The 15,958-nt window shown below is 39.3% G+C and overlaps 1 protein-coding gene across 1 annotated transcript; it reads right to left on the bottom strand.

Moving 5' to 3' along the window:
- Positions 1-724: 724 nt before the first annotated feature.
- Positions 725-6,656, bottom strand: LOC105907355 (caspase-8-like). Its single transcript, XM_042710165.1, has 3 exons — positions 6,464-6,656; positions 951-1,458; positions 725-854 (listed from the first exon to the last, which is right to left on the bottom strand). Exons 1-3 carry the CDS (start codon positions 6,654-6,656, stop codon positions 725-727), a joined length of 831 nt encoding a protein of 276 aa, XP_042566099.1.
- Between the last annotated feature and the right edge of the window lie 9,302 nt (positions 6,657-15,958).

A 15,958-nucleotide genomic window follows, 5' to 3' on the forward strand; every position in this document is an offset into this window, starting at 1 on the left:
AAACTTGCCATGTTGGAATAAATGCACTTCAGTGATGTAGCTGAGCAACACTCATTTATGTCCACTTTTGTATTCAAAGGGGGGATGACATCTTGACTGTTTTTACCAAAGTCAATGATGATGTCTGCCAGGAAGAAGACTTCATCGGGAAAGAAAGCCAAACAGGTCCTTGACCAGTCCTCCAGACTCCGGAAGCGGCTAGTTTTTCCAGCGCCTAAGAGTTCAGATCTGTAGCGATGATCAGTCATGTGTGCCCACACTGTGACACATTTTTTTTTTTTCAAAAAAAAAATGCTCAGGCTGATTTATTTTGGGATTCAAAATATATTCTTGTTTATTTGGTGAAGGACAAAGTGACCATTATAAAACAAATGTATAAATATATATTGTAAATGATGACAAAAAATAAAAATACATAATCTCAAACATAATCTCTTTTACATTTATCCCATGCTTAACATGTCTGTAATTTACCAAAATATGTTACAATGATGTTACATACATGTACATAAATGAAGAAAACACTCTTTGACAATTCTATGGAAATCTACCTCCATCCAGAGTCCATTCATTCATGTTCTTTTCTATACTGTAAAAACCACTGTACACTGTGCAGTGGCAGGTAGAATTTGAAGCAATTGATGGAACTAACTGCACGTCAGAGACATAGGTTTTGTGTTTTAGGCAACTCTGGACTAGAAAAAGAAAAGATGTCAGGTCTTAACTAGTCCACAGTTAAAACCAGCTTCGTGGTCAGTGTGCTTTGGAGCTGAGGCATCTGCTTGTGGGTATTGTAGTCATGTATGCTGACTTCTTTGTTCACACGTGTAAGGATAGTCAGCAAGTTCTCCTTCCTAGAAAATAGAAAAAACATTAGACATTCACTTTGTTGAATAGCGCAGGAAGCCTTTTGGATAAACCCACCAAGGAAGACAAAGTGTAAACCTTACTTTGGGCAGCCTGATTCCAACGCCCTGCAGAGTGCCTGGATATAGATGGACCCGAACGTGGTATGACGGAATGATTTAAATTCCTCAACTGTTGACATTCCAATCAACACATCTGCCTCAACAGCAACAGACGGCTTATGGAGCAATGGGTTTGGAACGTCTTCCTCAAAGAGCTCATCCAGTTGCTCTTTAGGTCCATCCTCTACTATTTGGCCTTTTTGATACGCAACACCCTGGCACGCCTGAATGAAGAACAGCTTGGGCTTGCTGGTCAGTGTACGACAGGCAGTGAAAGGCCTGTAGAGTTTCTTGATTAGCACTTCTTCCCCATCTACACCCAGCACAGTGCGTTCCATCCCGTGGGAGAGAACGCAGACGACAAGAGCATCATAAGCAGAGTGGCTCTTGTCAGCATATTCTTGCACGACCGACTTCATGGCTTGACCAGTCAGGTCCTTCTTGACATTTACTATAAAGTGCAGCCTTTCGAATACTCTCCGCAAGTCCTCTGAAAGGAAAAAAAGAGAAGAATTTTAAGAAAGGTTCTTGTGCAAAACACGTTTGTAGTGTACCTATTGTAGTGTACCTAATGTAACCTATACCTAAAACATATACAGTATTCATAAACAGCATATATATAATTGGGACAGGGACACTGATGCTTAGTCTTTAATTTAAAGAGTGGACTACACGTGGGTGGCAGCGACTACAGCATTAATGGCATGTGAAATTACAAAAACAATCCAAACACCTGATGGTGGGGCTTAGAAATTGACTGAAAATCTTAAAGTATGGGAATATACAGTATAATGTATCATATAGAGGTGGATTGTAGCCTGTTCATATAGCCAAATTAGTGTTCATTTACCATGCGCTTCTAATCCACTATTTCGGTGAGTTGTCTCTAAACAGCGAGCTCTTGGATTGCTAAAGTCACCTGCTTCTGCAATAACGGTATGCTTCCTGAAGGCTGTAATAGCTTAAACACATTTCTTCTCAATTTACTCCAATTAAATAAGCCTCACTTTCATCCTTGTCTGTTCCTTTTCGGTCTGGATGGCGACGAAATTTGTAATTATTGATAATCAAACAGATTCCACGGGGTTTAGAATTCATTGGATATGAATCATCCTGCTGGTGAAACAGAGAATCATTATTTATTTGTGAAGTGAAGCAGCAGTGTTTCTCACAACATAGCACCTACGTATAACTAGTACTCGACTCCACTGTCTCCAACAATAGTGCCCAACATGAGCACTAACATACTGGTTTGTAATGAAGATGCCCTCAGTCTGCTTACTCTCGTCATTGAAGTTAAGTTAAAAAAAAAAGAAAAAAAGGTTTTGTGGAACTTTTTAAGATTTAAACCTGGGTTTTGTGTGAGTGTGTGTGTGTGTATATGTGGTGAGTTTGTGCCTTAGTCCTTAGTTTAACGTTGAAGTGACAGGACTGAAGTGTTAATTACGTCATTTATCACTGGTCCTGCAACTGATACCACACTCTGACCATGGTTACCTGTTGGAGAAAAAGAAGAAACGTCAATCAATTTCTGTGCCCACGTTTGATATAAATGCATGAGATCCATTTAAACATTCTAATCTTTACTTAATATTACGACAGGCACATCTATTAATTTAGTGTTTTTTAAAGCAGCAATACGGAGTTCTGTTCCAAAACTAGTAAGCTAACTACCTGAAAAGGCATGCAAAAAACCTTGCAAACACCACCAACAGCCTAGCTGACTGATAGAAGCTTGCCAACACACTAACTGATGTCTTTTGGCAGTATAGCTGGCAATGTAATGCGTGTGAAAGCTTTTCTTCCACTTTTGCAGGGTGTTCCAGCCCGGTACGCAGAACTACATAGGGCATATCCTGGATGGCTAGTGGGGAAGACACAGGTGTTTATCTGTCCTTCACATGACCATATGCTATCAAAGTGAGGATGGTACCAAAACTAGTTGCCTATAAAACCATACCTCAAAGAGTGTCAAATTGTTGCATAGTGTTACTTTAATGACAACACTTTTTTAAACCGGGCTGATTTGTATTTCAATTTCCACAGACAAGGGGTTGTTGTTTACTAGCAATTACCTTAAATGTGCATGGTATTGAAGGCTTGCGACAGTGGCACACAAAAACAAGATGGTCTACAGTATTTAGGCTACTGTGTCTGGACTGTAGGCCTATTAAATATACTGTCACTGAACAAACTGCTTTCGCATGGAGTTAATTATGGTCTCTGGCAGCCGCCTCCTGTTGTCAGAGGCCTAGTTTATTTGAGTGACACCTCCTTTCAATCAATTACATTTACATGCAATCATTTAGCACAGGGGTTTTCAACCGGGGGTCTGTGGCCCCCTGGTGGTCCGCGACAACATTGCAGGGGGTCCGCGGCATGAGCCTATGTTGATCAGTTCACCATTGACTTTTTGTATCTTTATAAATATACCTGGGCCCGTAGACATATTTATGTCAATCTAAATAGTCTGAATAGCCAAGGCGCATTGCCAAAAATACTGATGTAGACCCATATCTAGCGACGAAATTACACTGACAAATGCTATAGGCAGAATACGGGGAGGGAGGGGGCGTGGCATCGGCGGTTAGTTGTCTACACTGATAATTTCACATATTTAAGTGTTATAGGCAGAATATGTGTGCGGGGGGAGGGGGCGTGGCTGCGGCGGTTATAAACATTAAAAAGAAGGGTACGGGACTGTAAAATGCTTTGAGAATCACTGGCACATCAGTGGGCCGCAGATTACTTTCTAGTCAGAATGGTGGTCCATGGGACAAAACCAGTTGAAAACCCCTGATTTAGCAGATGCTTTTAGCGACTGTGTACGTTACAGTACAGATTTATATTTTCAACAGTAATGGTGAATAGACCAGAAGTGATTCTGAGACCCTTATTGTAATTAAATGGTCACTGTATTGAAACTATTGGCATAGGCCTATGATGCAAATTTCTGTATACGTTAGTAACCTACATGACCAACCCCCATTCAGTTCATCACTGAATCAAGAAATGGTGAATTCAATGTCATGTGAACACCATAGTGACATTACCATATGAATTCTTTCAATTAAATAACTGTTGAACTGATTACTGAAATCAGTGTAACACTGAAGCACTGAATTGAAATATCATTGACTACTTAAATGCAATTCAAACTATTTAGAGCAACACTGAACAAGGTGTGTCTTCAGAAAGTTAGCAAAAAGATGATTTAATCTGCCTGACAACATTTTTACATCAATTAGAACATAAGACATACATAAGCATGGACAACTGTACACAGAGGAAGAACAGCAAGGACTTACGAGGTAAGTTTTGATAGTCCTCTCCTCTACGTCTCGGGTTCTCCTTCAAATGAAACAATATCGAACAATGATTTGAGATACAGAAATACTTAATTAAATTGTGCATAGATGTAAGCTTCAATTATAAAACTTTTTTGAACGCTACCAAAAAATATAACATGTGGCTAGATATAGTAATTAACTAGATATGGCTTTCTGGTGCCATGAAATCATGGCCTACTTTGAACTAATTTATGAACTACTACACATAAGGACAAGTTCTCTACCATGGACTCTGGAAGAAGATTGTTTTCCTGTTCATGCCGACTACCACCACCTAATGGAAAAAAAGAGAACAATAGTAAGCATTGGGTCTGTTTTCCACATACAGGACTATCACTGGCATTTTCACCCACTGAAGCACCTGCCATCTCTCCCGTTTTATCCGCAGTTCTCCATCTCCCGCCCCCCGCACGTTTTGTGATGTATCCCGGTAATCTCCCGTATTTTACAGATGTCCAAACGTATTTTATTAATAATCAAATGAAAATGTTTGTCCAATGTTCTAAAGTTGCCAGAACATGTATGAAACGCAATCGTATCTTACACAATAAATACACTATACTATTTTCAACCCATTTGTCAAACTGGCAACTATTCATGGGTTCCAAAGACGTCACCTCCGAAAAGCCTGCCGCCATATTTGTGCCCGATTTGGGTGCCACTGCTTAAGTTAACCAGTGTTTTGTATTGTAAGCATTTTCTTGTCAAAGGGAGCTAAACAAAAAAACCTTCAGAAATCTCCGTTTGCCTTCTGGCTCCACCATTACAAAGAGTGCTACAGACCTGTGGACTCACGTTAGCATCAGGAGATAGTTGATACAGAGGTGACATTTGTCACTCGTACTGCTCTATCATTCCCTTTTTCTGCACTACCTGACCCGATCAGATCACTGAGAACTGCCGTTCTACCGTCCCTCTTATGCTACTATTGAATCTATATAACTGTAAATTCGATCTTAGTTTATTTAGCAAATGATTTATGGCATTTATGTTTTCATTATAAAAGAGATGAGCGGAGTATGCATTCAAATAATGTATATTAACCTAAATAAGAACTGTTTCTTTATTCCATTGTGTAGTATAACCCACTCATGTTATTATCCATTGTACTTGGCCATTATGTAAATGGCCTAATGCTGAGAAACATGTATGTATATGTCTATGGGCGCTGCGACACAAACTTGGCGGCGCTAAGGCTCGGTGACGTCACATGGTACCGTTGACGCGCGAAAGGGAAAATGGCAGAAGGCGACGCCACCGACGAAGGTTAAATTTAAGTCTTGCCAAATAAACTATACTAAGCCTCCTTCAAAGTACACCCCTTCTAAGAAAACACTAAGGGCAGCCAAGTCAGGCACCTAAATATACAATACTACAACAGTAGTTTGAAATTATAATGCGTATCCTGAGACGGTGACCTGTGCAAAGCTTACATCAACTGTTTTCTGTGATGTTCATATGAATGATTTTGTTGTTTTAAAAAAATGTCATGAATAAGTTATTGCAATAGTTAGTTGTTATAATAATAAATAAGTGATTGTGAATAAATTCATTGTGAATACATACATTATAAATAATTATAAATACATAAGTTAGTTTTGTCAATAAATACAGCTATTGTGTATTTATTTATATACTGAAGACTTCATATTACATAATAAATACATTGTCTATAAGTACTTATATGCACAACATCATTCAAAAGTCAAACCAACATTTGCCCGCCTCTGCCATCAATGCCCCCCTCTAAACTCCCCACCCACCACCGCTGCCGCCGAAATCTCCCGGATTGTGCTACTCAAATATTGGCAGCACTGAAGCCCTTTGTGTTCGCTGACATGCAAAGGTCGAAATCATTATATGGACTGATTCACTGTTTGCAGATAAGGCTACGAAAATGGCAATATTTGGTTAAATTGCGAAAGTAAAAGTATTAGTAATATACTCCTTCCAGTCTTTTGATTAGGATACCTATTTAAGTCACAATTTCGAAGAAGACCTATGATGTTCAACATTAAACTATTGGTTTACATGTCCATTAAATGACAAAGATGACACATTAGAAAGAATACAATTCTTAAGGATAAACAGGATTTCGCATGCCTTGACAAAAGATTGGCCCGCGGGACCAATAGGCCTACTTACTTTTTGGATAGTCTTCGCGCAGTTTGGAAGCTGTCAAGTTACATCCGATGAACCTCATAATTTCTTCTGTTTTAGAGACTGCATCACCCTCATAAGCTTGAAGCAACAAATTCGCAAGATCACCGTCGTCGTTGGTGCCCTCAATTTTACGCCTAGTGACGGCAGTGCTTTGAGCTTCATCCAAGAATTTCATTTTGAACGTTTTTAAATCGCTGCTACTCAAATTCTCAAGACTACGTTGCAAAATATCTCTTACTGTCTTCTCCATGGCAAATTCCGAGCAAGTTTTCCGTGCTGGAGAAACCTTCCTATGTACTGTGTGTGTATATATATTTTGTCTTCCGTACTTTATACCCTGATGTCTCACTTCCTTGTAATTTCAAGATCCCGCCCCGGCTGCTATAGGCCCACGTTCATGCACTGGCGAGGAAGTACTACAGCACTAATCTAGTTATTGAGAGAAACACGCCGCACATGTCCCTGGTTTATTCATATAGAGCACTATTAGCATACAAGCAGTTCCAGGTATTGAGGAGAAAGCAGGAACCTGAAATGGCTTTGGCCACATGAAGGTTTAAATGGGAGGAGGGCCATGTTCTACTCACCCCATTCTCCTATTTAAGTTTACATGGATAACTGTTCTACTATGAATAAAACACACACTCTCCCATCAGTAAGATTTCCTGACATTTCATTCCACCAGTGAAAGCAAAGGTTGTGTAGTGCTCCATCTCAGTGATAGTGAGTCTATCTCCTCCCAGGTTCAAATACAGAGGTATGAGTTGTCAAAATTGTAAGATTGGTGTATTGACAAAAATGTGTAAAAAATACAAACCTCGTAAAAAAAATTCTTGACCATAACTACACATTCGTAGCACAATGCCAGAATCATGTTTTTCCAGCTTCTGAGTTTCGGGTTATTCTTGCAAGTCTTGAAGGTCTAGTATAATCTCCAATTTTACATTGGCTAACCACTAGTTCTTCTGTGTATATTACTGTCAATTATAATAAATTCATAGAATCTCTTAAATAATGAAATTACTTTAGTAACCTCACTGTAAAGCTATAGTCAGAACAGTTATATCTACAGACACATGGCAGGTCTAGAGATTTTGGAAAGCTGGATTTAAGGAATGTTAAAGTTAGGAGCAGAATGCCCTTGAAACTCAATTCGGTGCAATACAAGTGAGAGGCTGCAAAGAGAAAAATATTTTCTTTAATACTGATGGCATCATTAAAATGAGAAAAAAGAGCAAAAGAAGAAAAGTTGGAAAAATAAGTATTTTAACATAACAAATCTGCATTCTGCAATGCAGTACACAAATTATTTGTACTTGCCTAAACCTCAATAAACAAAAAAACTGATCTGAGACTATGCATTTATAGTGTATATGTATTTACATACTGGTATATGCACATATAGCCTACATATGTGTTTATATGTTTATATTTATTGAGAAATGAATCAGTCCTCTAAGAATAACTCCCTATCTCTCTGAGCTTCTTTGAAGACTACAATTGTTGGGGCAAGGACTTTAAACACAAATTTCCAACACTGTTCAACAGTCGTCTTGAAAGAGCCATCATTGAGGACTGTCTTTTCTTCTCCGTCTGGAGAGAGCACAATTGTCTCACCAATGTCTGAAACTCCCAATTGATATTGCAACTTCCTGTCATAATCAGTTGTCGGTGTAAATATATGTGTCGGTGTAAATATCATTGGTCAGAAATATAATTTTACAGTCGCCAGTTAAGGGGTCTTGAAAAATGGTAAACTGATCTGCTACTAAACAAGGAATATTTTCCCTCTCCATTTTGTTAAGAATTGAGATGCTGCTTCTCAGCTCTTTCAAAGTGGGCCCTGTTTCTCCTGCACGTGTTTTTGCCCATACAAGGAGGCGCACTTGCCTCCATCCTTCTTTTTCATTTTTTAAATCTTGCACAGGTGGGGATGGAGACTGTGTCTGTGATTGTTCTTTCTATTGATTTCCTGGCTTTCGAGTCGCATAACATTGGATTTCAGAATCATGCACTGATTTCTGGGTATTTGTCTGTCTCGGAATCTTTGATGGTGTCCCAGAAGCTGACTCACTGCTTAGACTTCTCGGTGTAGATCTGTAAATGGATTGGTCTTGTTCCATGTACAGCTGATGTTTCTGTGAATCATGACCGTGTGAAACAAAGCATGACGTATCTTTTGGATCATGCATGTGCTTCTCTGAGTCTTGGCATTGAGTATTTCCCCAAGCTGAAGAAACAACAGATTTGCTCTTTCCCTCACTTTTTTCTGAGCTGTCATTGTCCTTTTGGGGCTTCAGTTTCAAACAAATGTTGAAAGGCAATATCAGGAAATTTGCCAGTTTTTTTCAGATTCAAGAAATTGTTTTCAGTTTTGTGTTGTTGGTTTTGTCATCAGCATTAAAACAAATTTTGCTCTATACTCTAATCTTTTTAATTCCGACCTTATTCTTTCCATTTCAACTTCCGTGAGCTTGTTCGTTAGTTCATCCATCAGTTTTTTTTTTGCTATTTTGGGTTTTGAAACTCACTCCTCCAATTTTGCAAAAGTACAGTTTCCCAGACCTTAAAAAATGGAAAATTCATTGTGTAGTCCCACACTTGTCTCTTTTGCACCTTGCCCAACCAGTTATAACAACAGAGGAGATTAGAGCTCCTAGTTTATGAATGAAAACAGCAATGGGACATGAAGCCTGTTCAGTGCTGCACTACTTAAAGCAACATTATGTAACAATTTTACCTTAACATAACAGCTGCACTACTTAACGCAGCATTATGTAAAAATGGCGTCTGTGCCACAGTACGACCGGTATTGCGCTATGTAACTTTGTTGGACATAGCGTGACACGTCTTGCAAGAACAACCTAATGCTTTATGACGCCGCCTCACACAACAACTAGACCTTTTTGCTAGCTAAAAGAGGAAGCTAGCACAGTATGCTATGTATGGACCTCATGGCAGATGCAAGGAGAAACCGGGTAAGACGTTGTCGAAGGAAGCAAGCAAGCAAGCGACCGAACAAGAGTCAGCCTCGGACTGGCTTTTACTCGTTGGCGAGAGCTATAAGAGACAAAAGGATGAAAGTCAGATACCGAGTTGGCCTTCTTACTGTTGGACTATCAGTAATAACCTATTAGCTATCTTACTTTCTTTTGTTGTGCTTGCTTGATCTTTGAATGTTGGCGAATCGCTAGATTTTTATTATAAACATCCCTGCCAACGTGCTTTATTAAAAAGAATGCCATGTAGGCTGTACGCTTATCCAAACTGCTGCTGAAGATTTAGGCTATTGGGCCAATGGACATCATACCTACCCTAATCATGACACCCTTGAGCACTATGCCAGTATGATAGGCCTCCTTTTCAAAGAGGAACCTATCTGTCTTCTTTGTAAGGCCATATTGGTAAAGGAAGAAGGAGAGGAAACAAACTTATAAAAAACAAATCTTAAAAATAATTGAAAATGAACACAAATGAATTGGTAGGCTAGCCACAGTAATACTTCTGCTGCCTACTTTGTGCATCTCATGTCATTATGGCCAATGCTCATCTACTGGAAAATTATATAATTATGTTTTGTATCGCCTGTATCGGAATCTATCACATTATTGACCTCACATGAGTGTATCACACTGGCTTTCGGTGGAACAAAAAGCTTGAATGAATCTGCACCTAACATGCATTAGTGATCTTTGGCGAGGAATACTACATATATGCCCTTATTAAAGAGGACATTTGTGAGACCATATTTACTGAGGCATTTCATTTTTACAACATTGAAAATGCATCAGCTGTTTTCATTGTTCAAAAAGCTTTGAGACTAGTTGTTTTTAAGTGATGCTCAGTTGCATGATATCTCAATGGTGAATGAGCTGCTTGGCATTCCTATCTTTCCCACTAGAGGTGGATGGTGGATGGTAACATATGAGGGACAACTTTGTGCTTGAGGACAAAACACATCCAGCCACATCATGTTTTGAATAAATTATCTTTGAATTTAGAAAACTATTTTTGGACGTAGGCTGATACATTAATGGTTTTGATTACTTCCTTTCCGAAGAGTTAATAGTGGTCTTCCAATCAATCCTTGCACTGATCATGGAAACAGATTGATTAAATAATTTTAATAATTTAACTGAATATATTAGCTACTTGTAGGTCTTTTATATTTTTCAGAGCGATTCATTAATCTACTGTCAATGGGAAAATGCTTTTCATTTCACTTACACAAAGTTCCAAAATATGCATCACCAGGGTCCAAATCCATCACGGAACGTAAAGCTCAGGAGGTTTTTTTTCCGGGTAAAGCAGAGTTTATTGATGGTTACAGCCGGGGAACAGGGGAGTGGACACGAACAATACAAGACTAAGTGAGAGTTTAGACAACAGACATAACCTTACTACACTGAGCCAAACTCAGGAACAATACTATTACAAGACGTGAGTTAGTACAAAGATGACTAGAACAGAACTCAGGGCTACAAGTTTAACAAGAGACTATGACAAGGGCTGGTAGACATAAATTGTATGATTAAACGCAAATACACAGCGTCGAAGGCTGGTAAACATAAACTGATCGTTCAAACTCAAATACGCAGTGTCGAACGCTGGTAGACGTAAACTGTAAGATACACCACTAACAAATAACACAGAAACCTGCGCTCAGGAGTGCGGAACAAAACAGAGTCTCAGGCGACCTCAGGTAGGGGGCACGGGAGTGTCGAGCGAACAGGGAATTGCCGAGAAAGGTATCAGGCATGAAGCACTGGAGACACGGAACAGGCGGGAGTGGGATCCCGTAGAGATAACAGGCTATAGTCGGAATACAGCCGACGAGGAGAGAGCGCTGAATGTGTTTAGCGCTGGTCGTCTTGGGCAGTAGCTTCGTCCATCAACGAAGAGACCAGACACAAAATGAGGGGGATGAAGAGTATATGTAGGTGTGACACAGGTGCGTGTGATTAGGGGACGTGAATGCAGTGCAGCTGGGACTGTGAATGAGGCTGATGAGCGTGTGTGCTGAAAGGGGCGTGACCGGAGCGGAACTCAGCAGAGACATGACAAATTCATCTTGTGTTGTTTTTGACTGGGATGACTGTGAAGACGTTCCCTCGTCTCTTTAATTCAGTTGAATCTCTCTCTCTCTCTCTGTGTAAAGGGAGAGGGAATAAAAAAAGACAGAAAGTTAAAGGCTAAACTTATACAAATTTCAAATGAGATGCCATGTTCATCACATGAATTCATGTGTGGTGTCAACAAAGGAAGTTAATAGTTGTAATCTTTGTTTAATGACCTTTCCTCAGGCATTTTCTGGAGGAACCATTAAAATCCCCTAGCTTAACTACTGATATCATCATGGGAGTTGACTGCTTGTGCAACTTTGTCTCAGTTGAAGGGTGATTCAAAAATGTAGACACTCAGACAAGACACAAATACAAAAAGCACTATAACGACATAACCACTAGTTCTAGCACTGGCATTTCAAATTCTAATTTCAAAATACGCCATTTCTCCGATTATTGCATGAACCATTCAACCCTTTAAAAATAAATAGGTTTAAATAGTAAATAGTCTATGCTTATGCACAGTTAGTCAATGAAGCAGGCAATAACAATAAACTACATATTTAAATAACCTTTACTGGACTGTGTTCCAAATGAAGGACAATCACTGGCATTTCCCCCCACTGAAGCCCTTTGTTTTTGCTGACCTGCAAAGGTCCAAATCATTCAAATTTGTGCGACTTTAAAATATATGAATCTATTATAGCGAAAGTAATTTACTTCTTCCAGCAGTTTGGAAGCTGTGCCGTGACATCTGATGAATCTCATAATTCCTTTTGTTTTATAGACTGCATGATCTTCAAAAGCTTGAAGCAACAAATCCACAAGATCGTCTTTGGTGCCCTCAATTTTACGCCTATAGCGAAGGCAGTGCCTTGAGCTTCATCCAAGAATTTCATTCTGAACTTTTTTTAAATTGCTGCTACTCAAATCCTTAAGACTAAGCTGAAAAATATCTCTTACTGTCTTCTCCATGCCAAAATCAGAGCAAGTTTTTCGTGCTGGAGAAACCTTCCTATGTACTGTGTGTGTATATATCTTTTGGCTTCTGTGCTTTATACCCTGCAGTGTACCCTTACCTCACACTTCCTTGTAATTTCAAGATCCAGCCCCAGCTACAACATAGGCCTACATTCATGCACTGGTCAGGAAGTAGTACAGCACTAATCTAGTTATTGAGAGAAACCTGCCACACCTGTCCCTGGTTTATTCAAATATCCTGCAGTGTACCCTTATGTCACACTTCCTTCCGTTCGGAAACCCCCGTTTGCCTTCTGGCTCCACCATTACAAAGAGTGCTACAGACCTGTGGATTCGCGTTAGCATCAGGAGAAAGTTGATAGAGAGGTGACATTTGTCACTCGTACTGCTTTATCATTCCCTTTTTCTGCACTATGACCCGATCAGATCACTGAGAACCGCCGTTCTACCGTCCCTCTTATGCTACTATTTAATCTATATAACTGTAAATTCGATCTTAGTTTATTTAGCAAATGAGTTATGGCATTTATGTTTTCATTATAAAAGAGAGAGCTGTTTCTTTATTCCATTGTGTAGTATAACCCACTCATGTTATTATCCATTGTACTTTGCCATTCTGTAGATGGCCTATATATAACATGTACATGTAAATACATACATACATACATGTTTCTCAGCATATATATGTCTATGGGCGCTGCGACCGTTTCGGACACAAACTTGGCGGCGCTAAAGCACGGTGACGTCACATGGTACCCATGGCTATTGACGCGCGAAGTTGTAACTGCAAGGGAAAGGGAAAATGGCAGAAGGCGACGCCACCGAAGAAGGTGAAATATGTTTGTAAATGTAAGTCTTGCTAAATAAACTATACTAAGCCTCCTTCAAAGTACACCCCATCTAAGAAAAGACTTAGGGCAGCCAAGTCAGCCACCTACATATACAATACTACAACAGTAGCTTGAAATTATAATGCGTATCCTGAGACCTGTGCAAGGCTTACATCAACTGTTTCTGTGATGTTCATATGAATGATTTTGTTTTTATAAAAAATGTCATGAATAAGTTATTGCAATAGTTAGTTGTTATAATAATAAATAAGTGATTGTGAATAAATTCATTGTGAATACATACATAATTATAAATACATAAGTTAGTTTTGTTAATAAATACAGCTATTGTGTATTTATTTATATACTGAAAACTTCATATTACATAATAAATATATTGTCTATAAGTACTTATTTGCACAACATCATTCAAAAGTCAAACCAACATTTGCCCGCCTCTGCCATCAATGCCCCCCTCTAAACTCCCCACCCACCACCGCTGCCGCCGAAATCTCCCGGATTGTGCTACTCAAATATTGGCAGCACTGAAGCCCTTTGTGTTCGCTGACATGCAAAGGTCGAAATCATTAAAAATGTTGTGACTTTAAAATATATGGACTGATTCACTGTCTGCAGATAAGGCTATGAAAATGGCAATATTTGGTGAAATTGCGAAAGTGAAAGTATTAGTACTTAGTAATTAGTACTCCTTCCAGTCTTTTCATTAGGATGCCTATTTAAGGTCACAATTTCGAAGAAGACCTATGATGTTCAAAATTAAACTATTGGTTTACATGTCCATTAAATGACAACGATGACACATTAGAAAGAATACAATTCTTAAGCATGAACAGGATTTCGCATGCCTTGACAAAAGATTGGCCCGCGGGACCAATACTTACATTTTGGATAATCTTTGCGCAGTTTGGAAGCTGTGAAGTTACATCCGATGAACCTCATCATTTCTTCTGTTTTAGAGACTGCTTCACCCTCAAAAGCTTGAAGCAACAAATCCGCAAGATCACCGTCGTCGTTGGTGCCCTCAATTCTACGCCTAGTCACGGCAGTGCCTTGAGCTTCATCCAAGAATTTCATTCTGAACTTTTTTAAATCGCTGCTACTCAAATCCTCAAGACTACGTTGCAAAATATCTCTTACTTTCTTCTCCATGCCAAATTCAGAGCAAGTTTTCCGTGCTGGAGGAACCTTCCTATGTACTGTGTCCTATATATTTTTTGTCCTCCGTACTTTATACCCTGCAGTGTACCCTTATGTAACACTTCCTTGTAATTTCAAGATCCCGCCCCGGCTGCTATAGGCCCACGTTCATGCACTGGTGAGGAAGTACTAAGGCACTAATCTAGTTATTGAGATAAACACGCCACACATGTCCCTGTTTTATTCATATAGAGCACTATTAGCATACAAGCAGTTACAGGTATTGAGGAGAAAGCAGGAACCTGAAATGGCTTTGGACACATGAAGGTTAAAATGGGAGGATGGCCATGTGCTACTCACCCCATTCTCTCGTTTAAGTTTACATGGATAACTGTTCTACTATGAATAAAACACACACTCTCCTATGAAAAAATTGCTTTCACTAGAGCTAGCATAACGTAGCTGCTAAATACCAACAGCATTCAATGTACTAACACAAAATATCTACTCACAGACAAATAATTGTCCAAAGTTCAAGAGAACTTGATGCTCAAAATAAGTTCTAAAACAGTTCAATTTGACCTATCAATAAGCCCTGCCACCAATATGTACTGTTCCTAACTCGGACAAGTTATCAGAGCTGACTAGAGTTTACAATGGCAGCTATCAGTGTCAAAACGATATCCCAAGAGGCTCTAGAGACAACTTTGGGAGACAAAAGAACCTGATTTCGTCTAGAAACCATCAAAAGGGCCTTCATACTGCAATGGAGGGATGTACGTAACATTTAAAACTAGATATGGTGGATATAGGGTGAACAGATTTCCCGGACCTAAAACCGGGACACTTTGCGCCTGACCGTAATGCTCGTGCACGCACACGCTTTTTATCCTGAACATGTGCCAGCCCAGGTCAGACATAGACAGATTTTGCCAACAGCACACGTAGGCCTACTGTTCACAACATAATGGGGTATCTCAGTTAATATTCATGCATTTTCTATGTAGCCTACATATTTAAGAAATAATATTAAAAGACATTGAGTGAGTTTTGTGTGGGAGCAACTTTATTATAAACTTTATTTTTCAGAATTAAAGCATTCTTTTGGAAAATGCGCCCACTGAACTTGTGAAAACGTTTTTGAAAAGGTATTTTTCCATTGCATGGCAATAGACGAACTATTTTGAACTGCTGCCACAGGCTTGAACTAAAGTTATGGTGACACTTTACAGTAAGGGTACATGAATTATGTATTGTGCTTTACTTCATTCCTTTATATCTTATGAATCATCAGGAATTGACATGAGTTCATAGCCTCTCATTCATGACCTCATGCATGAACAACACATCAACTTGGTGGGTACATTATTATGCACAAGTTGTGTTCAAATCAGAATGTGCGCAGTGACAGTGGCGGTTCTAGACAATTTTTACTAGGGGGGCCA

This window comes from Clupea harengus, chromosome 16 (assembly GCF_900700415.2).
Source record: "Clupea harengus chromosome 16, Ch_v2.0.2, whole genome shotgun sequence".
NCBI lineage: Eukaryota > Metazoa > Chordata > Actinopteri > Clupeiformes > Clupeidae > Clupea > Clupea harengus.

Coding starts and splice junctions, on each gene's coding strand:
- LOC105907355 (XM_042710165.1), bottom strand. CDS start 6,656: ATGAAATTCTTGGATGAAGCTCAAAGCACTGCCGTCACTAGGCGTAAA. Junction 1,459..6,463: donor GCGCGAAGACTATCCAAAAA/GTAAGTAGGCCT, acceptor TTTTCCTTTCAG/AGGACTTGCGGAGAGTATTC. Junction 855..950: donor TTGGAATCAGGCTGCCCAAA/GTAAGGTTTACA, acceptor TCTATTTTCTAG/GAAGGAGAACTTGCTGACTA.